At 36.8% G+C, this 19396-nt stretch overlaps 1 protein-coding gene across 4 annotated transcripts in view; it reads left to right on the top strand.

Annotated features, from left to right (window-relative positions):
• Positions 1–19396, top strand: part of CCSER1 (coiled-coil serine rich protein 1) — a 1477979-nt gene that overhangs the window by 605404 nt on the left and 853179 nt on the right. For all 4 annotated transcript variants that reach the window (XM_069593698.1, XM_069593699.1, XM_069593700.1 and 1 more), the window contains exon 7: positions 13532–13609. In XM_069593698.1, coding sequence (XP_069449799.1) covers positions 13532–13609 — 78 coding nt within the window. The remainder of the gene's footprint in view (positions 1–13531; positions 13610–19396) is intronic.

Genomic DNA, 19396 nt, shown 5'->3' with positions numbered 1-19396 from the left:
CAATATCAGTCCTTCCAGTGAACACTCAAGACTAATCTCTTTCAGGATGTACTGGTTGGATCTCCTTCAGCCCAAGGGACTCTCTAAAGCCTTTTCCAACACCACAATTCAAAAGCATCAATTCTTTGGCACTTAGCTTTCTTTATAGTCTAACTATCACATCCATAAAACATAGTCTTGACTAGACAGACCTTTGTTGGCAAAATAGTGTCTCTGCTTTTTAATGTGTGGTCTAGGGTGGTCATAACTTTCCTTCCAAGGAGTAAGCATCTTTTTATTTCATGGATGCAGTCACCATCTACAGTGATTTGGAGCCTAAAAAAATAAAGTCAGCCACTGTTTCTACTGTTTCCACATCTATTTGCCATGAAGTGATGGGACCAGATGAAATGATATTAGTTTTCTGAATGTTGAGCTTTAAGCCAACTTTTTCACTCTCCTCTTTCACTTTCATCAAGAGGCTTTTTAGTTCCTCTTCACTTTCTGCCTTAAGGGTGGTATCATTTGCATATCTGAGGTTATTGATATTTCTCCCTCTCCCGGCAATCTTGATTCCAGCTTGTGCTTCCTACAGCCCAGCGTTTCTCATGATGTACTCTGCATATAAGTTAAATAAGCAGAGTGACAATATACAGCCTTGACGTACTTCTTTTCCTATTTGGAACCAATCTGCTCTAACTGTTGCTTCCTGGCTTGATACAGATTTCTCAAGAGGCAGGTCAGGTGGTCTGGTATTCCCATCTCCTGAAGAATTTTCCACTGTTTGTTGTCATCCACACAGTCAAAGGCTTTGGCACAGTCACTAAAGCAGAAGTAGATATTTTCCTGGAGCACTCTTGCTTTTTCCATGATCCAGTGGATGCTGGCAGTTTGATCTCTGGTTCCTTTGCCTTTTTCTAAAACCAGCTTGAACATCAGGAAGTTCACGGTTAATGTATTGCTGAAGCCTGGCTTGGAGAATTTTGAGCATTACTTTACTAGTGTGTGAGATGAGTGCAATTGTGCAGGAATTTGCACATTCTTTGGCATTGCCTTTCTTTGGGATTGGAATGAAAACTGGTCTTTTCCAGTCCTGTGGCCACTGCTGAGTTTTCCAAATTTGCTGGCATATTGAGTGCAGCACTTTCACAGCATCATCTTCCAGGATTTAAAATAGCTCAACTGGAATTCCATCACCTCCACTAGCTTTGTTCATAATGATGCTTCCTAAGGCCCACTTGACTTCACATTCCAGATTTCTGGCTCTAGGTGAGTGATCACACCATTGTGGTTATCTGGATCATAAAGATCTTTTTTGTACTATTCTGTGTATTCTTGCCCCCTCTTCTTGAATATCTTCTGCTTCTGTTAGGTCCATACCATTTCTATCCTTTATTGTGCCCATCTTTGCATGAAATGTTCCCTTGGTATCTGTAATTTTCTTAATGAGATCTAGTCTTTCCCATTCTATTGTTTTCCTCTATTTCTTTGTACTGATCACTGAGGAATGCTCTCTTATCAGTGCTGCTTGTTAAATGTTGTTAATGAAATAAGACCAGAATTTCACTTTGTGGCAGCAGCAGACCATAGCAAGAATGTTCAGGAAGATAAACAGATTGAGAGATAGTGGAGATTCAAGACATAAGGAGATCCAGCACTACTTGGTTTGAATCAGCTTTAGAGTTAGGATCAGGGACAGAATTTCTTTCCTTGGGAGAAATAGTGGATAAAAACAGAAATGCAGTTTTTGAATATGTATACAGTAATTTGGGGGAGATGACATGGGACCTTTATGGTTCAAATATCACATACTTCCATATTTGGGATACATGAGTTGAAACTGTACTTTCCTAAAACTGAAGCAAAATAAGCTTAGTCATTGTTGAGGTCACCAATGCCACCATCAACATAAATAGCCTGGTTAAAAAAATATATTGTTAATACGATTAGCCATTTCTGTCTCAAATTATGTTGCAGTGTGTCTGGAATGAAGTCATTGTGCTTTTGGTAGTTGATTTTAAAATTATTTTAAATGAACTAGAGGATATGGGTTTTGTCCCTATGGTGGCACTCTGCTGCTGCTGCTAAGTCACTTCAAGTTGTGTCCAACTCTGTGTGACCCCAAAGACTGCAGCCCACCAGGCTCCCCTGTCCCTGGAATTCTCCAGGCAAGAACAGAGTGCCATTTCCTTCTCCAATGCATGAAAGTGAAAAGTGAAAGTGAAGTTGCTCAATCATGTCTGACCCTCAGCGACCCCGTGGACTGCAGCCTACCAGGCTCCTCTGTCCATGGGATTTTCCAGGCAAGAGTACTGGAGTGGGTTGCCATTGCCTCCTCCGATGGTGGCACTCTAGCACTGTTCAAAGGAGAAAGTGCTTGCTTTGTAAATGATTTGTGTGTCTTTGTACCACACCAGAGCTTGATGTAAAGGATACTTTGAGAGAATCTAGTTAGTACTTTTTTTCTATCTTTATACTAAACAATGAATCTTCTGCTCTATAATGTGGTTTCTGAATGGTTCTCTTCACCAAAAAGAAAGAACTCAAATAGTTGCCACTAACAGTTCTTGGTAAAGTTTAGTTTTCATTGTTTGTTGATATGTTGGCCAAAATCTGATTAAATACAGTCTCTTATTTATTTTATTATTCTGAATCATCTGAATCATTACTTGTTCCTATTAGAGTTAATAAAATTTCATTTCTAAAACATCCAAACTAAGTACCAAGTCCTAATTTCTTCTTTGAATGAGCTAGCTTATGTCTCTGATATAGCCCATTAATTTAGGTTAGTTTGGGGTTTGATCACAACCTTGATACAGGTTTGATTTAGTGACAAAACAAATAATGAGATTAGTAATTGGAATTGATCACAGCATCAGAGTAGGGCTAAGAGCAAAGCTAACTCAATACTGAGGCAGGCATTTATTGGGATATTGTTCCTCTCAGCTATTCAATTATTGATACCAGGCAGAAAGAAATTTTAAAAATCGCTGTGAGTTTAAGAAGGTGAACTTCAGGCAGAGCTTTTGTTTACCTTGTGGATCTGTACTAAAGGCATTTTGAAGTAGAGAATGCATGGTCGGACAGTGGAAATACTCACTTTTAAGTGAGCGTGTGAACGGAATCTCCACACAGGAAAATTTGGTAGCATAATTCAAAATTATAATTGAGTATCTCTTTTAGCCCAGTAATTCTGCATACTCAAAATTCTTATAGGTACGTATGCATATAGTATAAGATTATTAATTTCATTTCTGTTTGTAATAGTGAAAGAGTGAGAATATAGCACTGGTTTTCCCTGCTCCCTGGTGGCTCAGACGGTAAAGTGTCTGTTTACAATGCGGGAGACCCGGGTTTGATCCCTAGGTTGGGAAGATCTCCTGGAGAAGGAAATGGCAATCCACTCCAGGACTATTGCCTGGAAAATCCCATGGACAGAGGAGCCTGGTAGGCTACAGCCCATGGGTCGGTCGCAAAGAGTTGGACACGACTGAGCAACTTCACTTCACTTCTAACTTTATTATGATATAGCCATAATATGAAATACTGTGTAACCACACAAAAGAATGAGGGAACTCATTACATACAAATAGACGGTAATTTTAAGAAGGCAAGCTGGAGAACAGTATTATAACATGTTATCATATATGTATAGAGGAAAAGAAAAACTAACCTGTGTGTGTATATATAGGTAGATATATAGACAGAAATAAATAGATATGTATGTGTTTCTAGTATATACATATAACATCTGTAGAAGGTTATGCAGTAAATTGGTAAGATTAGTGAGCTCTGGATGACTGAAGATGAAGAGTGGAAGATAAATCTTCCGGAAAAAAAAAATGGTATGCTTTTTGAATTTTTTACTATGTGAATGTGTTTTCTAGTCAAAAGTAAATTTACAATATATGATTTACATATATCCGTCGGACTGCAAGGAGATCCAACCAATCCCCTCTAAAGGAGATCAGTCCTGGGTGTTCTTTGGAAGGAATGATGCTAAGGCTGAAACTCCAGTACTTTGGCCACCTCGTGTCAACAGTTGACTCATTGGAAAAAAGACTGTGATGCTGGGAGGGGTGGGGGGCAGGAGGAGAAGGGGACGACAGAGGATGAGATGGCTGGGTGGCGTCACCGACTTGATAGACGTGAGTTTGAGTGAACTCCGGGAGTTGGTGATGGACAGTGAGGCCTGGCATGCTGCAATTCATGGGGTCGCAAAGAGTCGGACACAACTGAGCAACTGAACTGAACTGAACTGAACTGATACACATATATAATTTATAAATATATAAATACATATATTTACATACGTACATCTGGACTTCCCTGGTGGTTCAGACGCTAAGGAATCCACCTGCAGTGCAGGAGTCCTGGGTTCGAGCTCTGGGTTGGGAAGATCCCCTGGAGGAGTACATGGCAACCTGCTCCAATAGTCTTGTCTGGAGAATCCCATGGACAGAGAATCCCGGCAGGCTACAGTCCATGGGGTGACAAAGAGTTGGACATGACTGAGTGAGTAAGCGCATAAGATATATATATATGAGAATAAGTAAATATATTCTTATATCCAAGAATTTTTTAACCAGATCTCATGAAGCTCCAAATTAAAAAACATGTTAGTCCCCCCAAATTTAGAAAATAATTCAATAAATTATTTTATTACAACATAAATGTTGTTCCTATTCTCAAGGCAAAATAGTATAATACTGTGGCTTTCTACTTCTGTTAGCCAATTCAGATTTTACATTCTACAATTTGCAATTTTAGATTCTGTAACACAAGGATAGTGCTTATTCCTGTATTAGAAAGGATTCCTAAATCTCAGGTGCACTGTTTTGTGAAAATGATTTGTTCACGTAGCCCTGATTTATCAATATGTCAGATATGTCTTTAGGACTCAGTTCCTTTCTCTCCATTTCTTGGATAATCTCTACATTGGATTCCTTTCTAGGGATGTCTCTTCTACTCGGTGGCCTCTGTCAATTCAAGTAGAAAAATACTCTATGACCTTAGGAGCACTGGTGAATGAAAATATCTCTTTCTCAAAATTTCAACACAATTCTCAGATTTGGTCTTCTTTAAATAATTTGGATTTTATGCCTTTTGTGTTTAATAAGAATGATTGAGTAGTCCTTGGTTATATGCCCATGCCTATTTTGAGGCTATTAGAGCAACAGTACTCAATACAAGTAGGACTTTCCTGGTGGCTCAACTGGTAAAGAATCTTCCTGCAATGCAGAAGATCTGGGTTCAGTCCTTGAGTGGGAAGATCCCCTGGAGCAGGGAACAGCTACCCACTCTAGTATTCTGGCCTGGAGAATTCCATGGACTGTATACTCCATGGGGTTGCAGAGTCAGACACCACTGAGTGATTTTCACTTTCACTCTTCTTTTTTCACTCAAAACAATGGGTTGGGAGTTTCGGAGAAATCATTCCCCAAAGGAAAATTCAAATGTTGTTAACATAGTAACTGGAGTGAATGTTGGGGAAGCAAAAACATCAGACATCAATTACACAAAGATATGAAAAAGAAAAAAAGACTGAGGTTTCATTCAGGGAAAACAGGACTGATAAAAGATGTGACGAAAATTGGTAAGCTTGCTGAACTTAGTCTAAAGAGTTGGTCCTGATTTAGATAGTAAACTAAGTCTGTGGTTACTCTCATTTTGAGTTACTGCCAAAACAATAAGCAAGTGAGCATGGAATAGACACTACTTTAGGACTGAAATGAGTAGAATCAGCTTCCCCATGACTAACCTGTTTCTTCACAGAGTTAAGCCTGAAATTCAGGGGTCAGCATCCTGAATTGGAGGAGCCCAGGGCTGCTGGCTCATTGCCATATGAGAATACACTTGATGAAGGATACTTGATGAAGGATTAGTATGTTCAAGTCCACGCACTAATATATAAAGACTGTCTTTTTGTGTCACATTTAAATGCTCTGCATTATTTTTCCTCCTTTTTGGAATAACAGCATCCAGTGAGAAAAATGATAGCAAAACATAAAATCTAAGGGCAGAGAAACTGAACATACTCAATTGTTATTGAATGGCTGGATGAATAAATTTTCATAGAAAATTGGCATGTGTAATAAAAGGAAAACATTTGCAAGAAAAGTTTCCCATTAAAACTACAGAAATCTGAATTATCCTATGTGCTTTATTACTAATAACACCATTGATTATTAAAACATAATACTTGTGGATACAGTGGGGAAAGGAGAAGATGGGACAGATTGAGAGAATAGCATTGAAACATATACATCGCCATGTGTAAAATAAATAGCTGCTGCTGCTGCTAAGTCGCTTCAGTCGTGTCCGACTCTGTGCGACCCCAGAGACGGCAGCCCACCAGGCTCCACCATCCCTGGGATTCTCCAGGCAAGAACGCTGGAGTGGGTTGCCATTGCCTTCTCCAATGCATGAAAGTGAAAAGTGAAAGTGAAGTCATTCAGTCATGTCTGACTCTTCATGACCCCATGGACTGCAGCTTACCAGGGTCCTCCATCCATGGAATTTTCCAGGCAAGAGTACTGGAGTGGGGTGCCATCGCCTTCTCCGAGTGGGAAGCTACTATATAACACAGGATAACAGTCTGGTGCTCTGTCACTCTGTGACAACCTAGAGAGGTGGATAGGAGTGGAGGAAGGAGGGAGGCTCAGAAAGGAGAGGATATTTATATGTATGTATTTATTTATATGTACACACACACACTTATGGCTGATTTGTGCTGTATGGCAGAAACCAGCAAAACTTTTTAAAGCAATTATCCCCCAGTTGAAAATAAAAAAATACATTTAGGTGACCATTTAATTTTATTAGACATAAAAAACATCACTATATACCCTATATACCATATTTTTTACCCTAATAGCTTAAAAATTAAAATATTCTACTTACACTGAAATCTGTTTATATACTCAACAGATTTGAGCCAAATTGATCATGTTTCACTTCAAGAAATACTTATAAATATTTTTAATTCCACAGGACAGATTCATTAATTATGCTTTCAGAGGAGATATAATTAATGGATTTGCACTATAGAATGAAGGCCTTTAGTAAATATTAATAATGCAAACTCACTCTACCAAGTACCTTAAGAGTACTCAAACAAATAGATCACCTTACGTGGCTGAAGCTTTTCCTTCCCTATGTTCCCGTGTGGAACATGAAAGCATTGAAAATAATTTAGCATCAGCTTTTTGGTGAGATCTTCATAGAAAATCAAAGATTATTTGGTGAAGAGGTTATGCATCCCAATAAAATCATCTGTCACAATTTATTTTTATGAAAGTTAGAATAGCCCTGATGAAAGCTTAGAATATAACTATAATGACAGAATATGTATTGTAATCTTATTGCTAATGAATATTTTAAATAAACTTTTTTTTTTTAATTTCAAAATTCTTTCAGATGAGTTGAACAGCTTGTCTGAAGAAAAGCTCTTCAGATGAGAGTAGAGACCTGTCAGTTACCCCTCATCCGGTTTCCTCTATTGTCGTCATTCTCCCTTAGAAGAGTCTCTATCACAACAAAGAACCAATATTGATACATTCAGTTCAGTTCAGTTCAGTTCAGTCGCTCAGTCGTGTCCGACTCTTTGTGACCCCATCAATCGCAGCATGCCAGGCCTCCCTGTCCATCACCAACTCCCGGAGTTCACTCAGATTCATGTCCATCGAGTTAGTGATGCCATCCAGCCATCTCATCCTCTGTTGTCCTAAATTTGGTATTTATTCAGCTGTCACCAGTTTTCCTCAATGTCCTTTGTGCTGTATGAGGGTTTAATCCAAGCTGCTTCCTTGCATTTAGTCATCATGTCTCCCTGGCAATATAATCTGTAGTAGTTCTTAATCTTCCCTTGACTATGGTATCCTTGACTTTGGTCAGATTTTTGCAGAATGTTTCTCAATTTGAGTTTGTACAGTGTTTTTCTCATGTTTAGACTGATATCATTGGAGGGGAAGATTGCAGAGGTAAAGTACTCCTCGGGAAGATCCTCTGGAGAAGGAAATGGCAACCCACTCCAGTGTTCTTGCCTGGAAAACCCCACGGATAGAGGAGCCTGTCAGGCTATAGTCCATGGGGTCGCTAAGAGTCTGACACAACTGAGCGACTCCACTTTCTTGCACTTTAATCACATTGTATCATGCTATCTACAGGCGCTCTACAGGATGATAACCTTGAGAACTTGGTCAAGCTAGTGTTTACCATGTTTCTCCACTGAAAGGTTACCGTTTCCCTTTTTCATTCTCTTCTCTTTAGAAATAAGTCTCTAAGCATAGCATAAGGCTGGCTGTGATTATAAGATCCATTTCTTAAAGAGGGGGAGGGAATATCTGTATAAATTATTTGGAATATTTCTGTAAAAAGGAGTAATCTCTTTTCCCCAGTTGTTTATGTATTCATTTATTTCTATATACTTTCATGCTTTTTTGTTTTATGTTTTGATTATAATCTATTACTATGCTGTTTACCTTGTTGCTCAAATTGTTCCAGCTTTGGCATTTGGGTGCTCTTTGGTGTTGGCTCATTTATCTCTTTGGCACACTCCTTTCTTTTATCTTTTGAGCACTTTCTGGCACAAGTTGTTCATCCCTTGCCCCATCCCAGGAATCCCCTACTTCTGCAAGGAGCCCTGGTTCCCTCATTAGAAGAAATCAAAACCCAGGCACTCACGTTAGTATAGACTCATATTTAAAATATGGCTTGATTGGAAAAATATTTTTAATACTTGTAAAATATTCTGTCATTTTCATGGATTGAAAAGTAACTCTAATTTATGAATCAATGAAAAGTATCTTAGAATTGAATTTTCATTTTTATGTTATTATACAAATGGCTGGCAGATTGCAAATTTTGTACACAAAGGATCGATAGTAAGAAGTGACAGAATCAACTAAGAGTATTTTATTTCTCTGTGTAAAAAGAAAGAATAGTATGTTTCTCAAAGCTATTACAATGAATTCATATTTGTATTTTGCAATAGTAGATAGAATAGTAGAATCTAAGAGAAGATGTAATGTTCAAGTTTCAACATTTTTTTTTCTGATTTAGTAAGTATTAATGCTGTCCCTTATTCTTTACTTTCACTGTTTCTTTGATGGCAATATATTGTGTGCCAAAGCCCTTAAATGTATACTTTGGCCCTGGATAGTTGAGCAGTGACAGTTGAGTGTGATTACATTTATAATCAAACATTTTAAGCATTATTTATAATAATGGATAGACTTCCCAGATGGCACAGTAGTAAAGAATCCACGTGCCAGTACAGCATACACAAGGATGCAGATTCAATCCCTGGGTTAGGAAGATTCACTGGAGTAGGAAATGGCAACCCACTCCAGTATTCTTGCCTGAAAAATTCCATGGACAGAGGAGCTTGGTGGGCTACAGTCCATGGGGTGACAAAGAGTAGGACATGACCAAGTGACTAAGCACACCTGCACGTCAAAATGCATATGAATACAATGGCATTTTTCCAAATTGTGACCTAAAATTTAGCCTGGAAAAACTGTTATTAACAAAAGTAATTCCTTTCTTGCTCATTATTTATTGGGAAAAGAGTGCCTATTGTGATTTAAAAATTCTATTCACTTTCTCATTTTTAAAAAATTAAGCGTAACTTTGTATACTTTTTTTTTTTCCCCAACAGTAACTTTTAGTAATTCTGACGTCAGTGTTGATAGAGTAAGTACTAGATTGGTAGTCAAGAGTTGTTACCAGGATATATCAAAACTGAGGATTTAAAACACCAAATGTAACTTGAGAGTACTTTATTAATTGGTATTTAGATATAGAGTTGCATTGGTATTGCTGTCATTGAATGAAAGGGTAAATTAATTAAAATATGAGGTATGATTAAGAGATATCTGAGGGATTTACTACAGTATTTTATCTAAAGGATGAATAGATTGGAATGCCACCTATATTACAGATCACTGAAACACAAATGGGAAAGCAAACTGAAATTGAAGATATTTTTATCTTATTTTTTGCTGTGTGTTTCTCAACTTGATAATTAAATGCAGTTTATCAGATGCTGTCATATAAGATTGATGTGCTTTTAAAACACATTTTCCTCAAGATTTCCTAAGAGCAATATAATTAAAGTGTCACACTATAAGATGCATTTGAAAGTTAAAGCAAAAACAAAGTTTTCTCTAAGAATGACATTCAAATAATCAAGGTTACATGATGCATATTTTAGACTCTGCTTTCCATAATACTTAGAATGACACATTTATTTCTGGGAAGTTGTGGGAGACCTTAACCCTAAAAGAAGTTAAACATGAAGCTTTATTTTCAGCTTAAATAACCTTCATCTGATCCAGGCTTTCAGATTTTCATAGCCAAATGTCGTCTCTGTCTCCTGAATACCTGATTTTTAAAGACATAATACTTACTTACGATATGCAAAATATCAGTACTTTTAGGAAAATATCCGATAATTCATCTATATATGAACTGTGTTCTATCACTTGCTTAATTTTGTCATGAAAAAGCTAGTGATAGAGAAACAGCTCGAATTTTGTTTTTCTGTTTCTGAAAAAATGTTTCACTCGTTTCTTATGTTAGAATTCTGCAGTAAGTTCATTACCAAGAAAGCTCTTTGTTTCTCCATTACATCATATGATCAAATAGTGGAAGTCATCAGTCCAGAATATTTCCTGATTTTGTGCTAATAAATGGCCAAGAAGCTCTGAATATATTTAGAAATTAGTAACTAACTCACCTCAGTTCTCTGGTGCATGTATTTTCCAGTTTCCTTTAGTAGATTATTGTTCAGTTTTTATCTAATTTCCTCCTTTAGACACTGTAACTCAATGTTCAGGCTTATGTCAATTTCTAAAGAAACTACATGTTATGTAAAAAAATATATACACTGAGTATCTTGGTTCTTATCTTTATAGGTCGTAGCCTTTTTTTTTTTTTTCGGAACTAGATAGTCAGAAGTAACCCTACTTTAATGAGTATTTAAAGTGTTTCAGTTTATTGTATAACTGAATCAAATGAATTGAAAATGAGCTTTGAATAAAATGAGCATCCACAGCATCTATTCTTTGAGTGTGTTCTTTTCTTGGAATTTGTCAGCCAAACCTGTCTACTTGTTCCCTTATCTCAAGGTTAATCATGTTTTGTTTTAATCTATACTGTAAGTTTCTTTATTTGTGTTCATCTGTATTTGGAAATGGAGCTAAAAAAATGTAGGTATGGATTTTTTCCCCAATGTTTTGTTTGCTTATCTACTTAAATGAAATAATTCCTCTGAGAGAATGAGTTAAAAGCATAGTAAAATAACTTCTATTGCTACCTGTTATCAGTATCTTTTTATTGCTTTTAGGAAAATTGATGACAAGCCTCTAATCCAGAAGTTTTAATTGACTGCATTTTTTTAAAGGACTAAAAGAATAGCATTAGCAACATTCCAATAATTCTCTTATATTTGTGTAAATCTTGTCCTTAAAGTTTTGTTTAGTTGAATATAAGAAAGTTTGTCAAGAGCTATGGATATGGGAATTTTAAATATTTCATATTTTTTCATTTTATAGTTGTAAATTAATGGCAGATGTGCTTTTCATGATAAATTAAAAACTGGATATGATGATTTAAATCTCCATAAAAGGAAAATAGAATGACACCTATTTGAAAATCAGCCTGAAAAGTGTTGAAATAGCACTGTAGTGAACGATTATAGGTACAGGTTAATAATCAAAAAATGTAAGAATATAAGTTAAGTGTAACACTGAGAAAGGCAATGCTAAAGAATGCTCAAACTACCGCAAAGTTGCACTCATCTCACATGCTAGTAAAGTAATGCTCAAAATTCTCCAAGCCAGGCTTCAGCAATATGTCAACCATGAAATTCCAGATGTTCAAGCTGGTTTTAGAAAAGGCAGAGGAACCAGAGATCAAATTGCCAACATCCGCTGGATCATCAAAAAAGCAAGAGAGTTCCAGAAAAACATCTATTTCTGCTTTATTGACTATGCCAAAGCCTTTGACTGTGTGCATCACAATAAACTGTGGAAAATTCTGAAAGAGATGGGAATACCAGACCACCTGACCTGCCTCTTGAGAAACCTGTATGCAGGAAGCAACAGTTAGAACTGGACATGGAACAACAGACTGGTTCCAAAGAGGAAAAGGAGTACATCAAGGCTGTATATTGTCACTCCACTTATTTAACTTCTATGCAGAGTACATCATGAGAAACGCTGGGCTGTAGGAAGAACAAGCTGAAATCAAGATTACTGGGAGAAATACCAATAAGCTCAGATATGCAGATGACACCACCCTTATGGCAGAAAGTGAAGAGGAACTAAAAAGCTTCTTGATGAAAGTGAAAGAGGAGAGCGAAAAAGTTGGCTTAAAGCTCAACATTCAGAAAACGAAGATCATGGCATCTGGTCCCATAATTTCGTAGGAAGTAGATGGGGAAATAGTGGAAACAGTGTCAGACTTTGTTTTTTGGGCTCTGCAAATGGTGACTGCAGCCATGAAATTAAAAGACGCTTACTCTTTGGAAGAAAAGTTAGGACCAACCTAGATAGTATATTCAAAAGCTGAAACATTACTTTGCTGACTAAGGTCCATCTAGTCAAGGCTATGGTTTTTCCAGTAGTCATGTATGGATGTGAGAGTTGGACTGTGAAGAAAGATGATCCCTGAAGAATTGATTCTTTTGAACTGTGATGTTGAAGAAGACTCTTGAGAGTCCCTTGGACTGCAAGGAGATCCAACCAGTCCATTCTGAAGGAGATCAGCCCTGGGATTTCTTTGGAAGGAATGATGCTAAAGCTGAAACTCTAGTACTTTGGCCACCTCATGCGAAGAGTTGACTCATTGGAAAAGACTCTGATGCTGGTAGGGATTGGGGGCAGGAGAAGGGGACGACAGAGGATGAGATGGCTGGATGGCATCACTGACTCAATGGACGTGAATCTGAGTGAACTCCAGGAGTTGGTGATGGACAGGGAAGCCTGGCGTGTTGCGATTCATAAGGTCGCAAAGAGTCGGACACGACTGAGCAACTGAACTGAACTGAACTGAACACTGGATACCATCCTAACATAAAAGATGATTTTCATATTTAATAAAATGAACTTGAAATGCAAATTGAAAAATGATCATTTGATTAATTTCTTAGATAACTATTTCTAAACTAAAAACGTTTCATTTTACAATAATTATTTGAAATTTTCTACAGCCAATTTGAGTTTACTAGGTGAGCTGCTTCCCTGGTGGCTCTGATGGTAAAAAATTCATCTGCAGTGCCGGAAACCTGGTTTCATCCGTGCATTGGGAAGATCCCCTGGAAGAGGGCATGACAACCCACTCCAGTATTCTTGCTTGGAGAACCCCATGGACAGAGGAGCCTGGTGGGCTATAGTCAAGGGGGACGCAGAGTCAGACATGACTGAGAAACTAAGCACATTTTTACTTATTTGTTTTTTATTTTAATAAGAAGAGTTAGATTCTAAATTAGGAGTAATAAAAATGGCTATAAAAATACCTCTTTAATTTAATTTTGTTTTTCTTATAGAGTGCAGATATGAGCCCAGCAAGTAGCACCACTTCACTTCCAGTTAGTCCTCTTGCTGAAGAGCCTTTGCCTTTCAAGGTAAAAATAAATTTTAAAATGTTTTAAAAATTGTTCACAATACTTTTAGGATCTTCAAAATGTATTTATTTTGCCATGTAAAATAGGTAGTTCAGGCATAGATAGTGAGGTTAACTGCTTTAACTTGTAAGGATATTGTTTCAGATGTTAAAATTTTGTCGTTTCGTCTGTTGTCATTCTAGTTGCTAAATAAAGGTAAATATTTTGAATAGAAATTGATGTTTTATATAGCACTTTGTCTTGAATGTAAGAGACCCGATTTCATTATAATAGTTTGATGTCATGAATTATAGGTTTCAAATCTTTTATTTATATTAAGCAATAAGTTTGGAATGAACTATTCAGCATTCATCCAGTGGTTAAACTTTCATTAGCTGGTTAAATTTTCATTGATGACTTAGGTCATAATTAATTAATTGTGTATTCTTTAAAGACTAATGGTCAAATCAAAAATTAAAATATAGAATCATTCCTCTAAACACTGCATTTTAAAAATAATACTAAATATGGTTAGAGAATTCTTCAGTTTGGGAGTCTATATACATTAAAAATATAAAGTCATCTTCTTGTTTTGCTATTTAAGATTGTTTCTCTTTAAGCCAAAACTTGTAAATCAGCTATTTTAGATGTGTACTATAGATGTTTGGATTTCTTTAGGATTATTGTAAATGTACTCTTTAAGATCACGGGGAATTAAAAAAGAAAAACTTGAAAAGTTGGGATGATACTATTACTTAGGTGCAGTTGTTTTAGTTTGGTTTAAAGACAAGTCAACATACTTTCGACAGTTTATTCTTTTTTTTTAATTTTTTAAATTTTAATATCTTTAATTCTTACATGCGTTCCCAAACATGAACCCCCCTCCCTTCTCCCTCCCCATAACATCTCTCTGGGTCATCCCCATGCACCAGCCCCAAGCATGCTGCAACCTGCGTCAGACATAGACTGGCGATTCAATTCTTACATGATAGTATACATGTTAGAATGTCATTCTCCCAAATCATCCCACCCTCTCCCTCTCCCTCTGAGTCCAAAGGTCCGACAATTTATTATAATGATTTGTATTTTATCATTAACTTCTCATTGTTTTTCATATGAAGACAGAATCTTATTTGACTTAATATTGCTCACACCTCATACAGTGACTGACATGGATTTCCAAATATAGTACTCAATATCTGCTGTTTTGTCAAAGTGAAATTAATAGGTTAAAAATTCCATTATAAGTCTTTGGTTTTCTAATTATAAATGCTTTGTTGTTTGATGGTAGATAATATAATTGTTAAAAGCTCATTTTATATCAGAAAATTGTTAAATAATGAATCATTTTCTGATTGTATCACTTATTGAGAATTATTTTATCATTTTACAACAAAAGGAGAAAATGCTACTATGTTTCAAAGTTTATTATTCCTTAATGTTTTGTCTTATGGTTATGGGACAAAATTTACAGAAGAATCATATTTTTAGCAAGGTTTTAATTGAATTCTCAAAGTGTCACTAGAAACCATTTTCTCTTTTTAATATATTGATAATGACTGCCCTCCTTGAAAATTAATCTATTTTTAATAGAAGTAAAAGGAGAGGTCAGCTATATTCCAAAATTTGCTGACATAAAGCTAATATAAATATAATTATTTTAGTTACTTTCACTGACTGGTTCTAAGAGATCAATATTTTCCTCATGTTAATGTGTATAAGTGGTTTTATATGCAATTAAAGTTTCAAAGTGCTTGTGATATATAATACTGGCTTTTGGTAACCAATATAATTACAGTACTACTTAATTCACTTCTTCTGTGAAAGGAATATTATTTATATTTTTAAAAGAATTTTGTCAGACTGAAAAACATTTTACTAGTATTTAAAAAATATTCAAAATTAATGTTTCAAAGTATAAAACTCCTACACTTGCTTTTTAAAATTTTCATCTTATAAATTGTTGTCATATAAATGAATAATAGAATTCTTATGTATCCTTATTTAAACACAAAATATACAGAAATTATTTTGAGATATACTTTAGTAGCCTAGTATTTTTTAATGGCAAACAAAATTTGTTGAAAACTAAAAACACATGACATTGAACTTTTCTGACAACTATACTCCAAACAATTCTGCTATTGTATTTAATTTGTGTTAAAAACTTTAAACTTTTGATATTTGATCAACATGGTAACTAAAAAAAAAAAGATTATTATATTCCCAAGAATAAAATGATACTAATCATCTTTAATCTTTTAGTTTTCTAAGACAGTGATTTTTATCAACCAACTCCATAACCATCTGCCTTGGCTTTTGAAACCCTTGGTGGCTGGTTGAGAGACTTAAATTATACCTTATCTCCAAGGATCTTCCTGACCTAGGGTTCGAAGGCAGGTCTCCTGCATTCCCTGTATTGCGGGTAGATTCTCTACCATCTGAGCCACCAAAGAAGTCCCAGTTTATCTCTTAAGAAGTTCAGTTCGGTTGCCCAGTTGTGTCTGACTCTGCGACCTCATGAACCGCAGCACGCCAGGCCTCCCTGTCCATCACCAACTCCCAGAGTTCACTCAGACTCACATCCATCGAGTCAGTGATGCCATCCAGCCGTCTCATCCTCTGTTGTCCCCTTCTCCTCCTGCCCCCAATCCCTCCCAGCATCAGAGTCTTTTCCAGTGAGTCAACTCTTCACATGAGGTGGCCAAAGTACTGGAGTTTCAGCTTTAACATCAGTCCTTCCAAAGAATCCTCAGGGCTGATCTCCTTCAGAATGGACTGGTTGGATCTCCTTGCAGTCCAAGGGACTCTCAAGAGTCTTCTCCAACACCACAGTTCAAAAGCATCAATTCTTCGGCGCTCAGCTTTCTTCACAGTCCAAGTCTCACATCCACACATGACTACTGGAAAAATCATAGCCTTGACTAGACAGATCTTTGTTGGCAAAGTAATGTCTCTGCTTTTGAATATGCTATCTAGGTTGGTCATAACTTTTCTTCCAAGGAGTAAGCATCTTTTGATTTCATGGCTGCAGTCACCATCTGCAGTGATTTTGGAGCCCCCCAAAATAAAATCTGACACTGTTTCCACTATTTCCCCATCTATTTCCCATGAAGTGATGGGACCAGATGCCATGGTCTTCGTTTTCTGAATGTTGAGCTTTAAGCCAGCCTTTTCACTCTCATCTTTCGCTTTCATCAAGAGGCTTTTTAGCTCCTCCTCACTTTCTGCCATAAGGGTGGTGTCATCTGCATATCTGAGCTTATTGATATTTCTCCCAGCAATCTTGATTCCAGCTTGTGCTTCTTCCAGTCTGGCATATTCACATGATGTACTCTGCTTATAAGTTAAATAAGCAGAGTGACAATATACAGCCTTGATGTACTCCTTTTCCTCTTTGGAACCAGTCTGTTGTTCCATGTCCAGTTCTAACTGTTGCATCCTGACCTGCATACAGGTTTCTCAAGAGGCAGGTCAGGTGGTCTGGTATTCCCATCTCTTTCAGAATTTTCCACAGTTTATTGTGATGCACACAGTCAAAAGCTTTGGCATAGTCAATAAAGCAGAAATAGATGTTTTTCTGGAACTCTCTTGCTTTTTTGATGATCCAGCGGATGTTGGCAATTTGATCTCTGGTTCCTCTGCCTTTTCTAAAACCAGCTTGAACATCTGGAATTTCATGGTTGACATATTGCTGAAGCCTGGCTTGGAGACTTTTGAGCATTACTTTACTAGCATGTGAGATGAGTGCAATTGTCCAGGAGTTTGATCATTCTTTGGCATTGCTTTTCTTTGGGATTGGAGGGAAAACTGAGCTTTTCCAGTCCTGAAGCCACTGCTGAGTTTTCCAAATTTGCTGGCATATTGAGTGCAGCACTTTCACAGCATCATCTTTGAGGATTTGAAATAACTCTACTGGAATTCTATCACCTCCACTAGCTTTGTTCATAGTGATTCTTTCTAAGGCCCACTTGACTTCACATTCCAGGATGTCTTGCTCTAGATGAGTGATCACACCATTGTGATTATCTTGATCTTGAAGATCCTTTTTGTACACTTCTTCTGTGTATTCTTGCCACCTCTTCTTAATATCTTCTGCTTCTGTTAGGTCCATACCATTTCTATCCTTTATCGAGCCCATCTTTGCATGAAATGTTTCCTTGGTATCTCTAATTTTCTTGAAGAGATCTCTAGTCTTTCCCATTCTGTTGTTTTCTTCTATTTCTTTGCATTGATCGCTGAAGAAGGCTTTCTTATCTCTTCTTGCTATTCTTTGTAACTCTGCATTCAGATGCTTATATCTTTCCTTTTCGCCTCTGCCCTTTGCTTCTCTTCTTTTCTCAGCTATTTGTAAGGCCTTCCCAGACAGCCATTTCGCTTTTTTGCATTTCTTTTCCATGGGGATGGTCTTGATCCCTGTCTCCTGTACGATGTCACGAACCTCCGTCCATAGTTTATCAGACACTCTATCTATCAGATCTAGGCCCTTAAATCTATTTCTCCCTTCCACTGTATAATCATAAGGGATTTGATTTAGGTCATACCTGAATGGTCTAGCAGTTTTCCCTACTTTTTTCAATTTAAGTCTGAATTTAGCAATAAGTAGTTCATGACCTGAGCCACAGTCAGCTCCTGGTCTTGTTTTTGTTGACTGTATAGAGCTTCTCCGTCTTTGGCTGCAAAGAATATAATCAATCTGATTTCTGTGTTGACCATCTGGTGATGTCCATGTGTAGAGTAATTAGGTTAATAAAAGAAAGCATTCCATCTCTTTTCTTGGTCTATTTTGGAAGCACTCATACAACAGTTGGAGGAAGATAACCTGTTTGAGCTCAAGTGTTTATCAGGGTAAATGCTTTCCTTTGAATACTATCTTTAGAATGACATTGAGATTAAATGTTTTTTTAACCCTACCATATGACATAACGGCAAATGATATGTTACATATTTTACAAATCCCTAATAATTGCTTTCCCATTAATATCTCTACCTGTGTTATTGAGTTCAATGTCAGATGAGAAGTTGGCTATCAATAGGAAGGTACCACAGTAAGATCTACTAGATTAAAGGTAGTAGAAAACTGGTAGCATCCTGGTGACTTTCCCAAGGACTCAAGAGAGGTAAATTATCTCCTTTGGAGATACAGCAATCAAAGATGACACTAAATTTTGTTTGGGATCAGATGCTTCTTTCCCATAATAAAACTGTATTTTTCAACACTCATTAGTGTTGGAGTACATACTTCAATTTAATTTTCAAAGAGAAACATATCTGCTCTGAAAAATAATAGAAGCTCTCATATACTTACTTATGACTCTCTTCCCCGTACAGAACAATTCACCTCATGCTAAATTTCTTGTGCATACTATTTAAAACCCATTGCTATGGTGTTTTGTTTGGCTCCGTCTTTCAGAAATTAGGAAAGTTTTTGCAAACATTCATCTATCTTCTCTTAATCACTTGCAATATCTGGGCACTCTGTGCCTTTTTTTTTCCCCCAGATAGAACTGATTGATCAAAGATAAGTAAGGTTTCTCCAGGTCGACAAGGCACATGGATACCAGTTCACCACAGTCAACATTCCCTATTCACATCTGGCCATGACAGAATTTGAGTGAGTCCCTTTAAAGAAAAAGATGTATATATAATTCACAAGCTTCCATATATACAAGTAACAACTCACAGATTTCCCAGTTTCCAGAGTCTAGGTTTTTATAATTGTGCAGACTGCTCTTACAGACGTACATTTGGAAACAAAGGACAAACGTGAAACCTCATTGTTAATTGTGTTAGAACACGCATATGTGG

This window comes from Ovis canadensis, chromosome 6 (assembly GCF_042477335.2).
Source record: "Ovis canadensis isolate MfBH-ARS-UI-01 breed Bighorn chromosome 6, ARS-UI_OviCan_v2, whole genome shotgun sequence".
NCBI classification, from domain to species: Eukaryota; Metazoa; Chordata; class Mammalia; order Artiodactyla; family Bovidae; genus Ovis; species Ovis canadensis.
The sequence above is the reverse complement of the archived record's forward strand: the minus strand, read 5'-3'. Positions and strand labels throughout refer to the sequence as shown.